The following is a 24,083-nucleotide window of genomic DNA, read 5'->3' on the forward strand; positions in this document are numbered from 1 at the left end:
GCTTGATCCGGCAATGCACAGTCGGCGCCCGGCACTGTGAGCACCAAAGAGCTGCTGGGAGGCTGAGGCAGGCTTCTTCCTGCCGCCGCTGGCCGGAGCATGCGCTCTGCTTGGGGCCGCGGCGCAGGCGCGCAGAGCCCGCGGGCAGTCGGGGAGAGCCCGGGGCGAGGCGGTGCGGGACCCGCAGGCTGTTTGTGGGCTTACGGAGAATGCTGTAGACACACGTCCCCACCCCGCAAGGGACCTTTCCTGCTCTTGTCTTCGTAAGGTCGAATCCCCTCTAAGATTACAGCACATCTTTCCGGAAAGACTTTCATCCAAGTCCGTTTTACGTTTGGGTTTCTGGAGGGTGACTTTGAGAGGATTTGCAATTTCCCTGTTCTCAGAGGCAAGATTCCTTTTTGCAGAGAAATGTGACGTTGTGAAAACTCAAGAACAGACTGACTCACACACTTTGCTCTTTTGTCTTTCTCCTTTTCTGTTTATCTTCCCTTTTGCAACTCACAAATCCTTGGCCCTTGACTCTTTAGTGCCCGTCTCTGTGTCCCGTACCTTCGCCTTCAGCAGAGGGGACTCTCTGGCGGGCTCCCCAGGTAAACATGCGTGGGTGTGTCGGGTCTCCGTAGAGTCAGTGGGGTGTGCAAGAGGCCATTGGTCTCTGTCGCTGTCCTGCGAGGGAACTAGTGTCTCCCACAGGCACTGCCAGGACTAAGGCATAGCCCATCGCACAGATAACACTCCCTGGCACACACGGCCCAGGCGTTGCTGAGTCAGTGGTGTCACTTGTGAATTTAGCTCCTGGGAAGTCTCTGTGTAGGTACGGGGAGAGATGATAGAGTGAGGGCTGGTGTGAATTCTTCCTCATCATTTGTCTCGCTGCAGAATGGAGGGATGAGTGCAGCAGGAGAGGACTAGAAAGAACCAACAGAGTACCACCCCTTACTGCTACCTATTTTCCCTCCACCATTCATTCTTTGTGGCCTCTGCCTTTAGCTGACCACTAACTAACCCAGCTTCATCTTCCCCTGTAATGTTGCTGTCTGGTGACCATATTCTCTCTGGCCTTACTCATACAAAGAATATGTGTAAAAATTTCAAAACAACTTTTCATTAGGTTTAACCTCTGTTGTTAATTGTATAAAAGTTGCTGGGTTTCTTTTTAACTGGGTCAGGCAGCTCCTCATAGAACTACAGAGTAACCCAAGGGTTGAGGAGAATGTAATCAGTCTAAATAATTGATGAAGTGTTTGTATTGTTTTCATGTCTAGAGGATGCTCTCTCAGGCTCATGAAACAATTAATGAGCAAACCAAGAATTTCTGTCTTAAACCTCCCTCAAGTTAGAATGTAAAAACACGTCCAGTTCCCTGTACCCCCACCCCACATCTGTCTCCCTATCCCAGTGCCACAATAAGATTCTGAGGCCCCATCATAACCTCAGCCAGCAAGAATTCAGTTATGTTTTGCTATCTGTACAGTAGACCCTCAACTTTCAAAAATGCTGTGTCCTGAGACCTCAAACCCCCAAATTTGCAGCTTCAGAACAATTTATGTTGACTCCTCTTTCTTCCAAATCACATTTTTCCCATCAAAAACCATCTGGCTCCCGTGTTTATCTGTACAAGACAAGTTAATCACCTTCTCAAATATCATCAAGGTTTTCTCTCTTATTTAATGATTTTCCACCAAGAAATAAAATCTTTCTTGCTTTGTGAGAGCTCATGCCTTCATGATGCCTACTGACCAGCATGGTCCACGTGGGGTGCCAAGCTGGTGCCTTCTACCAGCTAACTGGTCTACTCCTGCCTGTCAGCAAAATGAGAAGTGACCACATCATGGACCTTCAAGTTCCTTCACATGCAGGGAATCTTCATGAAGGAAGAGTTGCTATGAAGCTTCAGCTGAAAGGCAAGGCTTTTTTAAAGATTTTTAAAAGATACTCAATCAGAAGGATCAAAGCAGAGATGTCATTACCTTTTAAATTACCCTCAGTTGGGAAAAAAAATAAAAAAAAATAATAAATTACCCTCAGTTAACCAGACAAGCCAGTTCTCTGTAATTTTGTAACTCCAGTTAAGGGAAGGTTAATTCTAGTTCATTGATATTTATTATGAAAAACTTGATGGTAAGCCAGCATCAGACCAAGATGAAGGTGACTTGTTCTTACAGTGTGACACCCCCAGCCCCACCCCACCAGGAGGTGCTGTAACTTCTGATCCAACCCTGGTGGGTGGCAGCTTCTCCAGAGAACTCTTTCCACCTTCCCCTCATTTTCCATTGCCTGGGTCTTCAACCCAACAAGAAATAAAGCTGAGAGAGCAGGCCAACTTCTTCCCACCCTGTTTTATCTTTGCAGAATGGAGCAGTGACGAACAAAGCAGGGCAGGAGCTTTTGATCTTGATGAAGTCCCAAAAGTTCATTTTCGCTTTTGTTTCCTTTGCCTTTGGAGACATTTCTTGAAAGAAGTTGCTGTGGCTGATATCGAAGAGGTTACTTCCTATGTTCTCCTCTAGGATTCTGAAGGATTCCTGTCTCACGTTGAGGTCTTTTATCCATTTCGAGTTTATCTTTGTGTACAGTGTAAGAGAATGGTCAAGTTTCATTCTTCTGCATATAGCTGTCCAATTTTCCCATCACCATTTATTGAAGAGACTGTCTTTTTTCCACTGTATATTTTTTTCTGCTTTGTCAAAGATTATTTGACCATAGAGTTGAGGGTCCATATCTGGGCTCTCTGCTTTGTTCCACTGGTCTATGTGTCTGTTTTTATGCTAGTACCATGCTGTCTTGGTGATCATAGCTTTGTAGTAAAGCTTGAAATCAGGTAACGTGATGCCGCCAGTTTTATTTTTGTTTTTCAACATTTCCTTAGCAATTCGGGGTCTCTTCTGATTCCATACAAATTTTAGGATTATTTGCTCCAGCTCTTTGAAAAATACCGGTGAAATCTTGATTGGAATGGCATTAAAAGTATAGATTGCTCTAGGCAGTATAGACATTTTAACAACGTTTATTCTTCTGATCCAAGAGCATGGAATGGTCTTCCATCTTTTTGTGTCCTCTTCAATTTCTTTCATGAGTGTTCTGTAGTTCCTCAAGTACAGATCCTTTACCTCTTTGGTTAGGTTTATTCCCAGGTATCTTATGATTCTTTTTTTTTTTTAAAGGATTTTTTTTTTAAGATTTTATTTATTTATTTTACAGAGAGAGATCACAAGTAGACAGAGAGTCAGGCAGAGAGAGAGGGAAGCAGGCTCCCCGCTGAACAGAGAGCCTGATGCGGGACTTGATCCCAGGACCCTGAGACCACGACCCGAGCCAAAGGCAGCGGCTTAACCCACTGAGCCATCCAGGCACCCTGTATCTTATGATTCTTGGTGCTATAGTAAATGGAATCGATTCTCTAATTTCCCTTTCTGTATTTTCATTGTTAGTGTATAAGAAAGCCACTAATTTCTGTACATTGACTTTGTATCCTGCCACTGCCAACTGCTGTATGAGTTCTAGTAGTTTGGGGGAGGAGTCTTTTGGGTTTTCCATATAAAGAATCATGTCATCTGTGAAGAGAGAGAGTTTGACTTCTTCATTGCCAATTTGGATTAAAAAAAAAAAAAGAAAGGACGGGGATGCCTTTCTTCTCCTTTGACTCTTTCCTCCCCACCTCCTTTCACTCGGTCTCCTTTTGTCTGGCCCCATACTTGATTTATGATCCAAATACAATTATTTGCTTATATTACATCTTGCCCCCATCTTACACAGAGGAGAGAGAAATCCTGGAAATTAATAGGGCCTTTATGTTTAAAAAGAACCCAGTCATTTTATTTGATCCCCACAACAACCTCAGGAGATGGGAAGGAATTAACATTGCAAAACAATAAGTAAGGAAACAGCCTCTGAAAACATTGAGCCATCCAGCAGTATCACCTGTGTAGTGAGAAGGTGAAGGATGAAGATTGGATTCCAAATCTCTTTCTTACTGTTACATTTTTTTCTAATTTCTCCAATTCTTTTTTTATTTTTAACAAAAAGTTTTCACTTGAAATGAATAAGTCACAGGAATAAAAAGCAACGCAAAAGGAATAGTCAGTGACACTGATAGCGATGTAATGGGATAGAGGGTAGCTTGTCAAATCACTAAATGGTACAACTGAAACCAATGTAACACTGTGTGTCAACTATACTCAAAACAAAACAAAGTTTCCAGTTTTATAGAGACATAATTGACATCTAACACTGTAAATTTAAGATGTATGTGATAATTTGATAAATATATATTGTATACATTGCAAAATTCTTTTGTTGTTTTAAATTCCAGTATAGTTAACATACAATGTTCTTTTAGTTTCAGGTGTTCAATATAGTGACCCGTGGCATTTTAGAAACAGAACAAATGAGCAAAGAAAAAAAGAAAGAGAGACAAACCAAGAAATAGACTCAAACTGATGGTTCCCAGAGGGGAAGGGATGGGGAGACGGGTGAAATAGGTGATGTGGATTAAGGAGTGCCCTTGTCTTGATGGGTGATGTATGGAATCTGAGTTTCTTAGGTCCTGCTTCTATTGTCCCGGACTTGGCTACCCCTCTGAACATGGGCATTTTGTGCCCCCTAGAGGACTGTGACTTACTAGCATTTTGAAAGCAGTCATGATAATGAATTACGGTGCTCTCTGTGGATTGAGGCCAGCAGTCCCTGAACCAAAGATTGCCACCATTAGCCATACATAGGCAGTGTCCTTCTATTTGAGCTTTAGTTTGAAGTAAAAAGAGAGGAGTGGTTTTGCGCATTGCATTGCTTCCAGGGTATGATGTAATTAGCCAGCTTTGCAGGTGCTTTCATTTAAAAAGTAGACTTCTGATCAAGCCACTGAGAGTTCACAGCTCCACTGCAGTTATCATCCCCTCCCCCCAGATTCATTCCTTTTTTTTCCCAGTGGAGATGATTTCAAGTTCCCCATGACAATCCTTCCAAATCCACAAAAGCACAGAGGCAGGAAAGAGGTCAGGAGTAGTGATTCTTTTTCAGTGTTCAAATGACATCTGTAATGTGCTTTGAGATCAATGGGGACCGTTTCCTCCCAGAATATAGAGGGAGTCTCTAAAAATAATCCTTTTACTTTGTGAAATGTGGTAAGTGGCAATACTCCTTTGGGTTGGCTTGTGTGTCGTAAACATTTGGGAACCATTAAGGCTCAGTGTAATGTGAGCGAGTTCATCTGGGCTCCTAACTTGGGCTGATTTGCAGAGTTCACATTGTAGCTTTGACAGAGAGCTTTTGGCATTTGGTTGTCTGATGTTGAATATTACCCCAGAATGATGAATTTTAATAATCCTAGTTTGTACTCTTACAGGCCTATGTAATTAAGGTCCCCCATCCAGTTTGGAGAACACAGGTGGCCCATGACACAGTGACTATGACGAGAGAGGGCTGTTCCCTCTTGTCCCTCACTGATGCTCCGAAAGATAGAAGCAGGCAGCCGCTGAACCCTACTTTCCCTTCAAATCCCCAGACTGAAACAGGAAGTGGGGCATTCTCCTGTATCATGGGTTCTGCTTTAGGTACAGGTGTCGTGAGTGAGGCAAGCATCACAGAGCTGTGTGTAGGTTCAGGGAGCCTCGTGCCTATTAGTGCACAGGAGATTCCATTCAGCCCCAGTTAGAGTGTCAAATCCTCTTCTACCCCCTCTCCCGACCCACACGCAATTGTACCCCAGGGTCTTCTCCGCCCAACCTCAGTATCTCCAACTTGCTGTCTAGGACAGATATCCCTTGCAGCCTGACTACGCAGAGGCCGAAGGAAAGGGGTGTATCACGCTTCTCCACAGCACCTCGGAGTCTAGAGAAGAAAACCCGGCTTCCCCCCACCCAGTCTCCAGGGCTAGCTTGAGGGTGCTATGTAAGGAAGAGCGGACAAAGGGATATGTCCGCAGCGTGGCCTACCTCCTGGTGAGGAATTCTGTGGTCAAATTGATCACTGTTTGATCTGTCCCCTCTTAGACCTCTTTGACTGTAGTTTCACATTTTCCTCTTCACTTCACTCCCCCCAGCCTGGGCCTCTGCTCTTAGGAAATGCCAAGGGGAATTATACAACTTGAACTCGTTTGCCATGCTGCTGGGACACTCGTCTGTTACTGATTTCTTCTCTTTTTTTATTAAAAGCATTTCCATTTCCCTTGCTCAAAAACCTCTGAGTGTATGTGCACAATTACCAAAACGCCGAGTCATCAGCATCCTACCTATTGAGGAATGTCAGGCTCCGGGACATGAAAACATTGATGTTGCACAACACTCACATGAGCTGGGACTTCCTTTGTTGTGAAGTGAGGCTTTTTTTTTTTCTCTTTTTTTTCCTTTGAAAATTTGCTTTTATAGGCCCGACCTTTATAAGACAGTTGTATCTTTTTGTATTGGGAATCCTTTGGGATTCTGAATAAACCTTCAATAGCTTTGTTCTTACTTGAAAAAACAGAACACAACAATACTTCTCCTCCTAGCATGACAGTGATGTCACTTGCATTTGACATGTGGTCCTGGGAATGACAGCAGAGTGGCATGCCGGTGGGGACCAGAGCTCTGGGTGGGATGGGGAGGCGTTTGTGGCCTCTGTTTCCAACAGAGTGTGGAAGTAATTCAGGCAGAGCCTTCTATGGCTGGAAGTGGTCTAGTAGATAAGAGAGCCTTGTCTCCCTGTCATCCTCCTGGCATATGCCTGGGATTGTGATATAAGGGATGACAAGGTGGAACAGGACACATGGGGTATATGTAGCACGTGTCCCACCAGGCAAAACCCTGGAGGGTTGTCGGGGAGAGATGGTTATTTCCCAGGCCCTACTTATACTCCCTTCGATGGTTCCAAACTGCGCTGAGGACAAGACCCACCAGGTCAGGGTATGGTGTTCCAGATTCCACTCACATGACAAAGAAGTCACCCTCCAGCAGAACTGCCTGCCCCCTTTTCCACAGCAGTTACCTTGAGGAAGTGCCATTGATTTACTTGGCAGCCACCACCCCAGAAGACCACAAAGGATCTAGCCAAGCCAAGAACGCACCAGCTTGTTTTCAAGGGACCAGAACCAGAAGTGAAACGCATGTTCTTCTGCCCAGTACTGCTGCCATTTACAGTCGCCTGGGTGCTTCACTCTGTTCTCCATGGCACCGTCACTGGCTTCGGTCCTTGGTTACTGTGGAAGAGGGTCTGGCCCTCCATCTCCCAGTGGAGAAGTAGGGCCCTAGAGACCTGAGGCCAGGATCCCCAGTTTCACGTGCTTTCGGTAAACAAAGTCCTGGTTTTCCCTATGGCTTCTCCTCAAGTTACTGTACCAAAGCCCGAGGCCTCTTGGTGCCCTTGATTCTCACTGCACACTCTCTGACTCTGTCCAGCCACAATGTTGGAGTGTCCTTCTCTCTGCCCTTAGTTTCTTGGAGAAGTCAGCTTCCCCAGGATGATTTTAAGTTGCAAAGGCAAGGCTTTCCCACCCAGGATGCTTTGAGAGCTCTGAAATCTTTTTTTTAAACAAAATTTAGGTTCTACATTAAAACTCTTTAAGGGATGCTTAGGTTTTGATTCATTCATTCTCTACATTTTTATTGAGCACCTACTCTAGGCCAGGCATAGTGCTAGATAATGAGTGGACCACAATGACCAGAAAACACAAGACCTCTGTCCTCGTGGAATTTAGTATTGAATTAAGTAGATGTCGCAAGTACAAACACATAATGAATTAAAATTTGTGAAAAGTACATTGAGGGAATGAACAAGGGACAGTGATAGAAGAAAACAGGGAAATCTTAGGACAGCCAAAATCTTCAGAGAGGGTAGCTTTCAGCTTCGGCTGAGACCTGATGACCAAGGTCCTAGCTGGGGAGGTAGAGGGAGGTGGGCAGGAGAAATGGCATCTTCTTTTTTTTTTTTTCCCAATTTATTTATTTTCAGAAAAACAGTATTCATTATTTTTTCACCACACCCAGTGCTCCATGCAAGCCGTGCCCTCTATAATACCCACCACCTGGTACCCCAACCTCTCACCCCCCCGCCACTTCAAACCCCTCAGATTGTTTTTCAGAGTCCATAGTCTCTCATGGTTCACCTCCCGTTCCAATTTACCCAAAAGCACATACCCTCCCCAATGTCCATAACCCTACCCCCCTTCTCCCAACCCCCCTTCCCCCAGCAACCCACAGTTTGTTTCGTGAGATTAAGAGTCACTTATGGTTTGTCTCCATCCCTATCCCATCTTGTAGAAATGGCATCTTCTGAAGAAGTGGGGAAACACTTGCATGATTGAGGGCAGCAGAGCAAGCAGGGGAGGGAAAGAGAGTCCTCAAGATGAGACCAGACAGGAAAGCAGAAGTCAGGTCATGAGGGACTTTTGGGGACAAAGCAAGGAGTTTAGGGGTCCAGGGAATTGGGACTTGGCGGGGACAGAGATAGAGACCAACAGGTTTATGTCCACAGTGGAGGTGAGAGGGCCTGGTATGGGGCTGGGGGAGCAGCAAGGGTCTGGGGGCACCCCCCAGGTTTCCGGCGTAAGTAATGGAGTATATGTGAGGGGCACTTCGTGAGACGAGGACACTGGAATTAGAATCCTTAATTCTATAATCCTATCAAGGTAGCGATTGTTATGGTTCTAAAGAGAAAAATGATGCTGCCTGTTGTTATTTTACCCTTTCCACTACATGGTTTGCCAGACAACGGTAACAGCTTGCAGCTAAACACACCATCAACCCTCAAGGACTCGCTCCAAATAGATGCTAATCAATTATCTTGACTGATGGCACCGTTATCTCCTGAGACAGGATTGAATTCCTGCGGTTCTCCCCTGAAAGCACAGGAGTGGAATTTCTGAGGAGCCAGACTCCGCACTGGAGCCCCTGAACTCATTCTGTGTTCTGAGAAGTTCGCAGCATGCCCCTCCCCCTCTGGGGAGGAAACATGGGATGGCACTCTCCCTCAGGTTGATTCTGTGCTTGAGATCATGCTCGGGTCACCTGAAGGACCTCTCTTCTATTGATCCAGGGAGGATAGTTCACATAATCCGTTTAGAAACCAAGGGCCGTGGTCTTAATTGAAGTTTCCCTAGAAGGTTCTTGAAAATGGGAAAACAAACCAACCAACCCTGACTCGGAACATTTAGGATGCCTGTGGATTATTCCAGTATCCCCTGCTCCCGTGTAGGCCTAGATGGAGTCCTGCCTTAGACCCACACTTTAGAGGACCCCACTTTGGCCCTCCTCAGTCCTAGCCCTCCAGTCCCTCACCCTCTGTGGGGTGAGGAACTCACGGGGCCGGAGCCTGTGTTCTGCCTCCTGAACTACAATTCAGATGGAGGAACCCTGGAATTCCTCCCCTAAGCCACCCCGGGGGAAGGGGACTGGCAAGCCCCTAGGTCAGGGGCTGTTTGTCCCCATACAGCCCTGTATCATGTTTTCCACTTTAATAGAAATTCTAAGGAGTTGGACCTTGCCTTCCAAGTTATGCCAGCATAATTGTCAAGGACAAGGATGGAATGAATTTTAACAGTTTCTTCATGTGACTCAAATCGGTACCCATATAGTTTGTGGGCCTCTGCTTGTCCAGGGTCCTGCCAGTGTTAGGGCAGACCTGAGTGATCCCTGCTAACATGCTCACCACCGCAAGGATCAGTCATCTGTGCCTTCAGACCTAAGGCGTTCGCCTTTCTGAACAATGAGGCTTGTGAGCAGAGTTGAGATCCTGGCAGAGGTTCTCTCGCTCAGGGGGAGCTATACCCACACCCACAGCATGGTCCTCATCTCTGACATTAGTCCAAAGACCTGAACTGAGAGAGGCTGCAGACCGCCTCTGCCCAGCTCCTCCCAGGTGCAGGGTATGGGGAGCTGGAGCCGAGCACTGAGCCTCTGCTGTGAAGGGTGTGGGCCCGGGTCTAGCACCTGGGGTTAGCGTTGCCCAGAAGTCCCTCCGGCCCTCAGTAAACACCTCTCTCCTTCTCTCTCTCTCCCCTCGTCTCTCTCTTTCCATCCCCCTCTCTTTCCTCCGTGCCCACCTGTCCTTGCCTTTTGTCCCCCGGCCTCTCCCCCACCATCTGCAGTAAACCGGTCCCCTTCTCGCTGCAGCGGCCTGAACCGCTCCGAGTCTCCAAACCGCGAGCGCAGTGACTTTGGGGGCAGCAACACCCAGCTGTGCGGCAGCAACAACAACCTGTACACTCCTGACTACTCAGTGCACATCCTGAGCGACGTGCAGTTTGTGAAGGTAACTCCCCCGGGGGACCGTCCCCGTGCCAGCCAGCCAGCCAGCGGGCTGGGATGCGCCTCCCCGTGCCCCCTGCTCCCCGAGAACGCTGGCTGCTCATCGTTCCCTGGCTTTATAAGGGCCCTGTTTTCAGTTAGCTTGATGACTGTTCATTATTTGTCATTTGTTTATGATCTGATCCCCATTTCGTGGGTGGGGAAACTGAGGCACAGAACAAAAAGGCGTTAGCTTGCCTGAGACAAGTTGCCAGCGGAACTGTTTCCTTTGGATCCCCTGCCATTGGCACCAGGTTGCTTTGTTTTTTCAAGATAAATTTGAGGGTGATTAATAAACCAAGTGTCTAGAAGAAATTGTGCTATGGTTTGATGTACAACGGTGTATTTCTACATTTTACTGCTCCAGTGCAATTTGGCATGTGGGTTAACCACTAACCGTTTGTGTAACTGTCCTCCCCTTAGCCGTCACGGGGCTGGTAGAGCATCACTTGGCACAGGCCGGAGAGAGAAGCAGCGATGCTTACACCTTGTAGTTAAAGAGGAGGGGAGCTCTTTCTTCATACTTCTCATTGGGATTGGGATTGCACAGAAAACTTCTAGAGTTTCTTCCTTTACTTGCTTTGATAGGTTTTGTTTGATTTGTTTTGTTTGCTAGCATTCTGCAAACCATTACATGCTTGGGCGGGGGAGATCAGGAGTGAGCCCCATTTCTCCAAGTCCAACAAAACACCCAATGAGTTCACTTTGTAAATTGCAGGCTGGATTATGAGAGATGTATCATTCATAAAGGTGGGAGGAGGGCCTCTCCTTCTGTCCAGAACACAAGCTCTGATCATTTGATAGCAGTGTGCGCTGGCTGGTTTTCTGTGTTCCAGAACCTTGCAGACACCCTGAGCTAAAACTGTAAGGAAGGAAAGTTACCAGAGGCAGGGGCTGAGCCTGGAGGGTGGGGTGGGATAAACTGTTTGTGGGGTACTCTGTGCATGTGGTCTGTGGTTCCTTTGTCTGACTGATCCACTTAGTGTTACCACCACCCTGTGAGGTAGGTCCTACTGTCATTCCCATTTTAGAGATGAAGACATTGGAGCTTGAGGAGTCTGAGGCCCCAGGGCTGGTGAGTGGCAGAGCCAAGCTTCAGAGTTGGGTCTCTGTCTCCAGAGTCCAAGCCCTCAAATCCCTAGGCTTTAGGGAGAGTTGTGGGAAATCAGAGCGGAAGGAGCCCCAAGGAGAAGTGACTTTGGGAACTAACCCAGCAATACCCATGGGTCTATATGACTGGAGACACTTAACAAATCTTGTATGACAAGGAGGGTAAAGAAAACTGAAGCCTGTGGTTCCCCAGAGGCCCTCTCATTGCAAGCCTTCCTCAGCAGTGGAGGTAGGAAAAAATGGGAGCGGAGAAGCTTTACTATGTCAGCTCTCATTGGTTTGTAGTCCTTGTCACATGGTTTGTGGGGAAAGAACTTGAAAGTCACAGTGTGAGTAAGTGCTCAACAGTACTGACCGCAGGCCTGCCCTGTGCTTGTCTCGGCATTGACAGGAGACTGTGGTGAACAGGACCGTAAGTTCTTGCCTTTCTAGAGCTTCCATGCTGGCGGGGTGTGGGGGGAGCAGAGAGGATAAACAAGTAACCACAGCATAAAGAACTGTGCGAGAGGGGTGGTCTCCCAGCCCAAGCCCCTGTGAGGGGCTGCAGGAAGATTTTGCAAGGGTTTTTCATGTCCAACAGACTGAAGTTCCAGAACAGTTATCAAGTCCAGGAATAATTTGACTTTCAGATTAGTTACCAAATTAGATAGAAAGGTGTATCTCATGATTATCTGGGAGAGCTATTGAAGCTGTGATTAATCATAGTTAATGAATTATGAATGGAGGCACCAAAGCATTCTTATGAATTTTTAAAAATTGTGTTTTGTAAATATCATTATTAGACTATTTGGCAGCTGTCTTACAGTCTTGATTGTGTAACCGTGACCAAGATGCCCCATCACCATCTGGTGGCAGAATCCCTAAATTGCAGGATGGTGTTTTGGAGAATGAACGTCATAAAATCATAGGAGAGACAGCACCCTGGTTGAAGGTTAACTTCTGAACACGTTGGCTGCAAAGTCAAAGTGTCCAGAAGGGCACACTTGCTTCTGGTTATTCCCAAGATAAACAGATCTCCATTTCCTTTTGTAATTTAGTGGCTGCATGAGTTCTTAACTGGCCACATGAAAGAGAAGACTATTTGAACTCAAGCTATTGCTTAGAAATACTTATAGCTACAGTGATAAAGCGAGAATAAAAACACACTGCCTTTTGAGCAGTGGTTTGATTTCCTCAGTGAACGAGTCGGTACATACTTATTAGCATTATTAATGGTTCTAGACACTACGGGCTACTCTAAGGAAATACAAACCTATCCTCTGCTTTATGGGGAGATTAAAATCTAGCTAGGGAGAAGAAATGTAGGTTAAGCTGTAGTGACCCAGGTGATTATGGATTCGTATGGCTCATACTTTTAAGCACCATGTTGCTGGAGAATGTACCAGGCGTTTAAGAGTGAGGAAGGAATAGGAGGAGGGACACTGATAACCAGGCATGTGGAAGGCAAGTAGGCAGGTGCATTCAAGGGACAGTGAAGAAGCAGCTGAGCTGGTCCTGTGGTTGTGTGCAGGCCATGGGAGCACCACTGGCCACGCAAGTCCATGTTCTCAAAATTGGGCAGAGAGGTTCAGGTTGATCTGCTGGACTTTTGCTGTCCCGCTTGGGAGCCAGCAGCCACAGGTGGCTGCCGAGCACATGAAACGTGGCTCGTCCAAACCGATGAACCGTAGGTATAAAATACTGCTGGATTCCAAGGACTTTACACACAAAAAAGAATGTGTGGTTCCCCATTCATAATTTTATGTTGATTCCATGTTGAAGTGAATTTTTTTAATATGTTGGGTTAAATGCAACATTATTAACATTAATTTCACCTATTAGTTTTTATTACTTTTAATGTGACTACAAGAAAATTGTCAACTACCCGTACGACTCCGTTCTATTTCTGTTGGATGGTACCGTGCCAGAGAGGAAGACATTCTCAGACGTTTGAACAGGAGAACCAAAGTGACAAAAAGTCATGCTTGAAGCAAAATTAAAACTTTAAAAAAAGAAGAAGAAGAAGAAGAAGAAGAAGAAGAAGAAGAAGAACTGAAGGGGTTGGGCAGGAGAACGCTTGAATCTAGAAATGCAGCTGGGGAGAGGTTGTTTCCTGAACGCATTTTCTAGAGTGGTGCCTTGTCAACAATTTCTTTGAAGGTGACATGTTGACAGGACAGTAGTTTATGGTTTTGTTTTTTTTTACTTTAAAAAGAGGAAGCATTGTGAAAACACAGTTGTGAGACAGAGAGAGAGGGTAACCCGTGGTATGGTGCCTTTCCTTTAACACAACCATCCACTGACAGTGTGGGTCCTCTCCCAATCTCTGCCCCTGCCCCTGAACTGGGCAACCCGCCCACCCCCACCCTCACCCCCAGAGCCATGCTTCTGCCCACTGATATTGGGTCCTAGCTGGGGTCGTCTGAATCTTCCCCTAACACCATCAACTAGTGGTTATCTAATGTCTGTGTGAATACCTCCATGTCAGGGAACTCAGTACCTTGTAAGAAAAGGATGCAGAAACAATACTTTATGCCCAGATCCTTGTCTTACTCCAGAACAATGCTTAAAGAGGGTTAGAGTTCCTGGATCCTCGATTCCAGCTGACCGGAGGATGACATCCCTTTTTCTAAAGAACAAGAGAGAAAGGTATGGCTCACTGCACATGCAGCCTGGACAGAACCTTTCCAAAAATAAACTAAATACAGCACTTTGCAACACTCCCAAGAGGCTTCTGGCTTGGGGACCACAGCAAATGTACCAGCTGATTGGAGCCCTGAACCCCCAAATCCATCTCAGTCAAACCAGAGCACACCCCCTTCCTTTTCCCTCCCTCCTGTCTTCCCTCACTCACTGTCTCTCCTCTCTCTATCTTCCTCTTTTCATTGTTCCCACTTGGAATCTCCTTCCTTCCTCTACTTCGTCTTTTGCTTTATTTTCTTAGTTAAGGATTTACTTTCCTAAGACCTGGTCCTGCTTTGGCAGCCCCTCCACTCACTCCTTCTCCAGGGACAGAGGGACCATGGCCCTGGCCCCCACCTACTTCATGATGTGCCGTCCACCATTTAGACATAATGAGATGGTAGGTTTGACCCCTTTCTTTGAGGTGTATGCCCATTATAAAGTTAACCTGTGAGAGATGTATGTGGACGTGTTGAAAACAGTCATTTCTAACAGCTGGATGACAGGTTCACTGATGTTATCTCATAATCTCTGGGCCTCTGTTCTGGGCTCAGAGAGGTTAATGATTTGGCCAAGGTTGCCCAGCTTGAAAGTGGTGAAACTGGGACGAAACTGGAAGACAAATCTAAACCAACTGGTTAACCCAAAAAGAGTAACATCAAGTCTTTTGTTGAGCTTAGCAGGGTTCATTTAGGAAAATTTTCTGTCCTTTAAGCCAGGAGAAGCTACAAGATCCCAAAGAAAGTTTCACCTAGGGGAAGGCTCTGGGCACGTTCGAGAATTGGGTTTGATGGCAACCCATCTTCCTTTCAGTCGTCAGATGCCTGTAGACCCCAAGCCTACAAAGCAGTTACTGGAACACCTGCCCGAAAGGACTGTGAAAGAAGCCTCGTGCTGCCAGGGACAGCCACACAGTGTCCAGAGCCCAGGCTGAGATGGTTGTCCCTGGGGAGCAAGAGCAAAGTCCTTTAAATCCCGGTATCTAGGTTGCAGGGGTACCATTATGAGATTCCGGGGTTTCCCCCTCTGGAATTCCCCCATCTCACTTCCCCTTCCATCTCCCTGGCTCCAAAGAGTGACCAGCACAGTGCACAGCCTAGGAGACAGTGCACTGGCTGGAATTCTGAACGCTTGCTAACTGTCCAACTTTAGACAATCCCTCGACATTTCGGGACCTCATTTTCTGATCTGCACACTGAGGATCACAAGCGCTCTCACACACTATGACAGCAAAGGAGATAACACAAATCCCAATGCTCTGTAGGCCATAATACACTCTATGGATGGGAGGTTCCGTCCTCATATCCTAAACTCTCCCTGCAAAAGTAAGCTCTTATAGGTAACATAGCACTAGAGTTTCCACCAACATCTGAACACCTAGTATCAGTCCTATTCTGTAGGATATTTATAGAACTTCCAGCAATGTATATGATTTCCCCCCCAAAAATTAACCCAGTGATGCTTTAAATAAGAAAATGAGAAAAAATTGCAAAGCAATTTGCTGAAAAAGCTAGCAGGTGGGAATTTGTTACTCTTAGTAAATAATAAGTTTATCTGTGAGCTTCCTTGTCATAAAAGCAAAGAGGGCAAACCTAGTGGAATATTTGGATTCTCGTGTGATGTAAGGAAGGACATCATTTATCTATAGAAAGGAGGGTTGTTTTGTGTTTTTTTTTTAATAGAAAGGAGCTTTTTCCTGGCAGTAATTTCTTGAAGGGCTTATCCAACAGATTTCTATGGAACTATGGAAGGCATCAGAAAGTAATACATATTGGCTTCATCTGTAGTTTTGCCAGAATTTCTGTTCTTCATATGGAGGTTTCTTATTTCAGGCCTCTGTGCAAGCTGGGGGTCCAGTAGGAAAGTTGAACATCAGTGAAGGCAATTATCAAGGGGAGCCAAGATAATAATTGATTACAGGGGGTATTTCCAAGAGTCCAGAGCTGTGATTCTCACCCATGGTGCACACTGGGATCACCTGGGGAGCTTGAAGTGATCCTGATGTCTGAGTCCCACTCTCAGAGATTTGGATATAATTGCTTAAGGGTGTTGCCTGAGTTTCAGGATATTTTAAAGCTTCCCACGTGGTTCTAATGTGCTGCCAAGGTTGAGAAGCACTGTCCCAGGAGGCATGAATAATTAGCATGTCACTTTGATCCTTTTTCTGCAGCATTGCAAGTCCCTGAACCATCAGCATGGGCTGCATGACAGACCGTTGGTGGTGAAATCTCTAATACATGCCTGATGGTCTGTGTGATTGACTCAAGATAAGGTTTAAGACTGAGGGTAGGCTCAGAGTTGACACCTCCTGGGGAAATTTCAGAGCCTGACTTCTCTTCTCACTTCCCAACAGAGGGGCCTGCAAAAGTCGGCAATCCCATTGAGTCTACTGAAGACTTTAGATGCTAAGTGGAGACCCCAGTTGTTACATGCCTTAATACAGAGAACATATCCTTTTGACCTGAAAAATATCAATGCCCGTTAACGCTTTGCCACTTTATCCGTTTGACTCCTTTAAAGGGAGAAAAGCAAAAACCTGAGAAGGATTGTGTCTGATTTTAACCAGGTCTTAAGTCATTGGTTCTCAGAGTATGGTCTCTAAAGCAGCCGCATCAGCATCACCTGGGAACTTGTTCAAAGTGCCCACCCTGGGCACCGCCCCAGACCAAGTGCATTAGAAACGTGGGCAGTGGGGCCCAGCAATTTTGCCTTAACAAGCCCTCCAGGTGATCTTGATGCTGAAGTTTGAGAGTCATGGTTTTAAACCATCAAGAGAACTCTGTCCCCTCTAATGGACAATAGTATGACTAGAAGCTTAGGATCTCTGCATGTGTGTGTCCCATAAGAATCGCAAAAAGACACACATTCTTAATAGGTGTTTTGCAGTTTGATTAGTTGTGCTTGGAATTTGCTTGATCTGCATGCAAGATATCCCAAAGTCTGTTAGAGAAGAAAAGATGGATAATGTCCAACAGAGTAGTGCGTTCCCAACTTGAGGGAAAATAGAACATTTCTCTTTATGAAGAGGAAACGCTCATTGCCTAAACGGTCGTGGAGGTATTTCGGTGAAGATGGTTATCAAACATTCGGGATGGGCACTAAATTTTAAAACATCCTGGAGGAACTGGAAGACCATAGGATCTAGAAAGTGTAGGAAGAACATCAGAGGATAATAAAGCAGGACAAATTAACTCACCTATTCAATAAAAATGATCAGAGCACCTGCCCGTGCAGCAAAGAAAGGAGGAAAGCCGGTGTGTGAAAAAGGCAGAAGTGGGATGAGCCCCAGGTGAGGAAGAGTCAATCCAGAGCGTGTGAGGACAGAGCGGTCTAGGCTTGACTCTTGGCCTTGGGTTCGACCATCACCCACAGGCCCCAGGGCGGCCAGACATGGGGCGCATTCCAGCCAGTGGGGAAAGGAGGACCTGGGAGCAGGTGCTGAGGAGTAAGCAGTTGGTGAGGGGCCGATGTCGGAAGAGCTCTTGCCAGATACCAAGCCAGCTTCTAGCGACCTCTGTTCCAAGTGGAAATCTTAACCATTCCCTCTCCTGTTTCCAGCTGCACACTCTTCCTGTTCCCACATGTAATCCCAATCCTGCCCCCTAAAGGAAAGAGGAGGACTGTGAACAGTTTGTAGTCTTGCTAAATGCAGCGAAGACAGAAGGAAAACACTGAAGGGCTGTGGTACATGGGAAGGATGTACCGCTATGGGCCATTTTCACTTTTCACCCAGGACCTCTCACTGAATAATGGTATCACGTTTCCATATTAGGTGGTGCAGAAAGCAGCCTTTTTTTTTTTTTTTAAAACCAGAAACCAGGATATCAGGCAGACATACACCCAGAGAACAGGAATGACCGATAAACCTTTCCGTATTCCAGAAAAGACATTTGATCCATACTTTTCCTGCCTGGAGTTCTGGAAGCTCCCTTCTGCTCTGGCTAAGCCTGTCTAGATGCTTCTACTTATAGGTGAGGCTCGATACATCAGGAACATCACGAGTAAGATTCCTGTGATCTGAGGAGACAGCTGAGAGACCTCTGCTGTGCACTTTTCCCACACAGGAGCAGGAGCCCACATCCGGCCGTGGCCCAAGTCCAAATCAGAAATGCCCGTGTGCTCTGGGGCCTCAGCCTCCAGCTTCCTGACGGAAGGACCCAGAGTGACAGAATGTCCTTCCCATAGTCCCCAACTGATCCTCAGGATGGGGGCCCTTGGCAGTTGTATGCATTTAAAACTTGTCTGTGGGCAGCTCCCCTGCTAATTGAGGGTACCCTCCATCCTCTCCCGAGTCTCAGGAAAAGAAGGTTTAGTTCTTCCAGGTGCCCTGAGGAGCCCAGAGCCAATAAAAAAGAGAGCAGGGACACATTGTCCCTCAACTGCTAGGCTTGTATGGCTTGAGAAAGGACCCAGTTCATGGATGCTAGACCACAGAGGCCAGGGGTTCCAACGCACCCTAGCAGAGCTGCTTCCGAGCTGGGAGAAGCGGACCGCATCCAGAGAGGACTCTGCCCCTTCGTCTTGAGCTTCCTCCCACTCTGCTTCTTTCCTCCAGATCACACGGCAGCAGTACCAGAATGCACTCACTGCCTGCCACATGGACAGCTCACCCCAGTCCCCTGACATGGAGGCCTTCACTGACGGAGACTCCACCAAAGCCCCTACGACCCGGGGTACACCCCAGACCCCCAAGGATGACCCTGCCATCACCCTCCTGAGCAACAGGAACAGCCTACCGTGTAAGTCAGGTGGGTGGGCTGGCCTGGGCTGAGCGCAGCACCCCCCTTCCTCCCTCACTACTGCCCAGAGCTGCCATCCGAGGACAGCTGGAGTCTCGGGTCTTCTCCGAAGCAGACTGGTCACACACTTGCTGTCCTCCCCAGGCAGCCGCTCAGATGGGCTGAGAAGCCCCGGCGAGGTTGTGTACCTGAGGATGGAGGAGATGGCCTTCACCCAGGAGGAAATGACAGACCTCGAGGAGCAGAGCACACAGCAGCTCTCCCTGTCTTCTGCAGCCATTCCTACGACAGCAGGTCAGGGAGGGAAATCAGGGTCCTCATTGGGTTCTGGGATGGCCCCGGGGAGAGCCAGGCGAGGGACACCAGCCCCCATGTGATATTTCCCACCTCCTCTCACAGGGAGCGGGGAAGGGAAACACACACACACACACACACACACACGCACGCGCGCGCGCGCGCGCGCCCCGAGCTCCAGCCCCTGCTCAGGCCCCTCCCTCCATTCTCCCAGGAAGATCTGATCTTAATAGGTAAGTTTCTTCCTTATGTTAAGAGATAAAAATCACGGTGGCCAGATCATCAAGTAGCTTTGGGCATAAATGAGATAGCAAATACAGAGGGCATCTCACAGTGCTTGGTACCAGGCTCTGGGCATAGTAGGAAGTTCTCATTAGACCTGCCTTACACACGAGGAGACTGAAGTCAGCTGTTCCTCCTACTGACAGGGCTCTTCCCTTGCTGTGGGCCAGAGGTGATCTGTAGGACTTGTCCTGAGCGCTGAGATCCTATCCCCTCCCTCTGAGACTTTGAACACTTCCATCTTTGCGGTGGTGTTGCTCCGAGCTCCCAGCGACCCACCAGTCCTGAGATCCTCTTGTACCTACCTGCCTTGCCGAGATCTACTTCTCCAAGCCTGCAGCCCGCCTGTGCTCCCCCCAACCCATCCCCGCAGGGCAACAGTTACCCCACCTGGCCTCCTAGACCTGCTCCAGTCCACAGTCTGAGACCCCTCAAGTCCAGGGCAATGATCCAATAAGTGCTCTCCATTTTTGTGGTCAGTAAGCCAACATATTTGAACTTGTGGCTAATTCAGAGTATCTGGGACATACAGAGTCACCATTCCAAGACCTAAATACAGAACGGATGTTCTTTTTCTCCCTTGCACACTGAATTTAGTGGCTAAAGCATGTAGCAAGAAATTGTATCAAAGACAAAAGAATGGAGAAGATAGTCTTTGGAGTTCGTCTAGTCCATGGCCTTGTGTGATACAGGGGCCTCGTGTGAAGACCCTGAGGCCCAGAGAAGGGACTTGTCTGGTCTATAACACTGCATTGAAGCAAGCATCCCCAGAAATGTCCACCACCCCACTCTGCCTCCCAGGTCAGGTCCTTACCTCATGGGCATTAAGGGCCTGGGCCTCTTCCTAGCTTTGAGATTCTGTGCCCCTGAACCCCCACTGGGTTCGGTGGGAGATGTTAGAGACATGTGCTTAATTATTATTGAGTCCCATGATCTCCCGGGTCTGAGCAAGTATTAGAAGGTGATACCCCACCTCCAGAGTCCTCAAATATGCTTTGGGTCTGGCAAAGATACTGAACAGAGAACATCTTGTCCTCGTCTCCCCTCTCCTGCCAAAGAACGTTTGGATAGTTGGATTCTCGCTCCTGAAATCTTTGTTCCTTTTGTGGCCCTAAAGTACCCCTTGCTGGCTGACAAAAGCCCACGGCTCCCTGGGTATCCCTCCCTGTCACGGCCACCACGGCCTTGCCTCTGGTTTTGAACTGCTACCTGCTAAGAAGCATTAGCCAGAGTCACCCTTCCTAGCTCCTTGGGTGTTGGCAAGACCTGAGTTTTCTTCTCTCCTTTCTCTCAGCGTCAGACAGTGAATGCTGTAATATCAACCTGGACACAGAGACAAGCCCCTGCAGTAGTGACTATGAGGAAACCGTGGGCAAGAAGCTGCTGAGAACCTTGAGTGAGTAGCTCTTTGCCCAGATGAAGGACTCCCACCACCTGGTCACTAGAAAAAGCATGTTAGGACATCACTCCTGGAGGAGGAACCGTTGACTCCTTGCAGGAACCTGATGAGTACACCCATGAAAATCCATAACTGGGCTTGGACCAGTACTGTGCCCTTGAGAGTTTGGGGATGTGTCCTATTTCGCTGGTGGTCATCTAGGACTGGGGTCTGCAAGCCATGGTCATGGCCAAATCCTGACCTCCCTCTCCTGCCTGTGAATCAGAGAGTCCTATAAATCAAGACTTACTGGATGCTAAACCCATTTGTTATCTATGGTCATAATGGCAGCATTGAGCAGTTGCAGCAGGGGCTAGGTGGCCTGCAGAACTTCTAAGATTTACTGTCTGATCCTTTAAAGAAAGAATTTGTGTCCAGGAGACTTAGTAGCAAGGAAAGCAATATACTTCACGGAAGGAAGTAGATAGCAGATAGAACAAGGTAAAAAATACTCCTTCCTAAAAACAACAGAGCTGGGGACAGACTTCTCCTCCATCCTTGAGGACAATTATGGGATTATCCCACCTGCCCCATTGCAGGAGGGTTGTTTCCAAGCTACAGAATGTAGATTCGTGGGCATGGCTCCCAGCTACACCCACTAAAACCCTGGCTCCTGGAATATCATAGGCTGGAAGACCAATCCTCTCTTAGGTATCTGACTGTGAGTTGGGGCAGGGCCTTCAGGGGATGGAGAGATGATCCTGAGGCATTACGTGCGCTTCACTCAAACCTCTGGGGGAGAATCTCCATTCCACTGATACTAGCCTGGCTTTTTGGAGGTGTTATTTAGGTAGAAAAGTGTTGCCTTAATTCTTCCAGATGTACCTATGCTGATACCTGCACGGGGATTCCATGCAGATTACTGCCTGCCAAACTGTCAAGGGCTTTGTCTGCATTTCTGCCTCTTCCCGGCCAGAAGGTGACCCTTACAAATTGTTTTCCAGGTGGTCGAAAACGGAAGAGGTCACCCGATGGAGAGAGAGCCTCTGAGGAGAACTCCAATTTAATGCCTCTGATCACATGATGGGGCTGAGTGTTTGCTGGGAATGTGAGATTCAGCGTTGAGGGAGAACCCACCCTCCCATCTTCTGCGTCTCCCGAGGCCTCCCACAGGTGACAGAGCATTCTGCTTTCCTTACCACCTCCTCACCCCTTGCTGTCAGCTTGGCAGATTCCCCCTTGTTGCCTCCAGTTTGACTCAGAACCTTGCTGTGGCCATGATGGATGGAGATGCCTCCGGTGGAACATGCTAGAAATGATCTTTTCCACAGTACAGTCCGGGACTGGAGGAGAAATGACCCCAAGCTGACAATGCCACTCTGGGACCCCTGACTCCTTTTTTGTTCTTTGGGATCCCCTGATGCCATTCATGCTTCGCTCAGCTCAGAAGGTGCCACCGGTGGACAGGCACGGAGACAGTGGAGAAGCAGATGTGAACGTCAGTGCAGGAGATGCCCCGAGATTTCCTCCAGGACTTTAATGCAGTGGGACCCGGCTATGTTGGCATGGGATGGTACAGAACAGAAAACTGTCGGTGACCAGTTTCCTGTTAAATAAGGGTTCTAGCAGCCAGGGAAGTGTGTCTCGGCTGGAATGGAAAAACCGTGAGATGGAACCTCAAGTCACTGTTTTTTCCCAGGGACGTTATCTTTTTGGCTCCCAATTAGCCGTTTTCCATCTAGTCATAAATCTGCTCTGGAAGAGGAGGAGCAGAGAACAGAGACCGGACTGGGAGCCAGAGATGGAACTTCAGGTTTTACGTGGAAATCAAAGCAAACAAACAAACGTAGAAAAATTCTAAGCTGTTGAAGCAAGTTTAGCCATGACAAACCAAAGAGTGCCCAGGTCAGCCAAGAAGGATGCAAACTCTCATGGGACTTCAGTGTGCATTACATGGGAACACTGGAGAATTGCTCTTCTGTTTCTCCGCTCCCTCCACTCCACCCCACCCCTTACTACTCCACCCCAGCAGGTCAGCTAAGGGTACCTCATTCCAAGAACTTACTAGATCTTTTTTCACCTGATGTCAGAGCAGATGCAATTCCAAGTATGGCCACCAGATGGCAGAATGACACCATACCTACTTCAATACTAAAATTCAGCTCACTAACCACACCACCGAAAAACATTCAGGAGTTATGTGGGAGTTAAGTGAAGGTTGTCTTTGGGACACCTATCTCCCATCTCTTGAGTTCCCTCTATCAGGGATCCAGTGATCCCATTCTGCCTGCTCAATCTTCAAACCATTCTCAAATCTTTCCCTGGGATATACCATCCAGGCTTACCTTGCCTTCCCCCAAAACCTTTAATGTCACACCCCATACCCATTCAATCAGTAATCACAAGGAGAGAGGGGAGAGACTGATAATTCCTCTGGGTTATTTGCATCTCAAAAGAAAATGCTAACCCAAAGGAACCTTTAACTCAGGGGTTCTTAATTTGGGGGTCACCCATCCCAGGTGGGTCCATTATTGGACTTCAGAGGGTCTGTGAAACCCCTAATTTAACTGTCAGAGTTTAGTGTATGTGTTCTTACCTGTTTTGTCCAGAGGGCTAAAGCTGTCAGGAGATTCTCAAAGGTCTGAGACCCACAAAGGGTTAAAAACCACCATTTTAACTAGTGAAACTTTCAGGCCAAAGTTTCTGCAATGCAGAGTGAAGTGAATAGGGGCCAGTCCGAGACAGACTTTGAGAGACAAGTGGTCTTCTCCAGTATTTATCGAACCAATGGGGAAAGTTAGCACCTGCCAAGAAGTGAAGGTCTTTGGAAAGCCTTGGCACCCCCCAAGGTACCGTCACCATGCCTCATGTAATTTTGTCCCCTCTTCCCCACCAACCAGAGCAGGTGCTGCAGATGGGAGGGCCACAGCACGTGGAAGGACTTTCCAGCTGGAGATGCCCTTCCCTGCAATGGATGATTGACTTCTCCCCCCGTGCCCGACTCTCCCTGAGGCTCAGCAGTGCATGACCCCTAGAGAACCCCGTAGCTGCCACCCATCCCCAACACCTGCTCCTACCTAATAGGAATAGGCCAAGCGTCAGCCCCTCCATGCTGGGCACCTGAGACCCAAACTGGCCAACAGTGAGTTTCCAACAAGAACTGTCATCATGCAGTCTTCTGGCCCGGCTGGCCACTGGCTGGCCAGTGCCTGTCTGGCTAATCTTCATGACCCCTCAGGTCACAGGGCTCAGGCCACTGCTGCTGCGTTACATCCATCCTTTGCAAATTCCCAAAGGAGCCTGTCACCACTCCCCTCCCCATTCCCTGCTCCATACCCCAGATTTTCTTCAGGTTAA

At 47.5% G+C, this 24,083-nt stretch overlaps 1 protein-coding gene across 4 annotated transcripts in view; it reads left to right on the top strand.

Moving 5' to 3' along the window:
• Positions 1–24,083, top strand: part of CNNM1 (cyclin and CBS domain divalent metal cation transport mediator 1) — a 60,644-nt gene extending 36,561 nt beyond the window's left edge. The window contains exons 7-12 of one of the 4 annotated variants that reach the window (XM_044240287.1): positions 531–593; positions 10,064–10,227; positions 18,589–18,781; positions 18,917–19,066; positions 20,643–20,744; positions 21,731–24,083. In XM_044240287.1, coding sequence (XP_044096222.1) covers positions 531–593; positions 10,064–10,227; positions 18,589–18,781; positions 18,917–19,066; positions 20,643–20,744; positions 21,731–21,810 — 752 coding nt within the window. In that variant the 3' untranslated portion in view covers positions 21,811–24,083. The remainder of the gene's footprint in view (positions 1–530; positions 594–10,063; positions 10,228–18,588; positions 18,782–18,916; positions 19,067–20,642; positions 20,745–21,730) is intronic. The other 3 variants (XM_044240288.1, XM_044240289.1, XM_044240290.1) reach the window with 3 other exon arrangements.

Source organism: Neovison vison, chromosome 2, assembly GCF_020171115.1.
Source record: "Neovison vison isolate M4711 chromosome 2, ASM_NN_V1, whole genome shotgun sequence".
NCBI classification, from domain to species: domain Eukaryota; kingdom Metazoa; phylum Chordata; class Mammalia; order Carnivora; family Mustelidae; genus Neogale; species Neogale vison.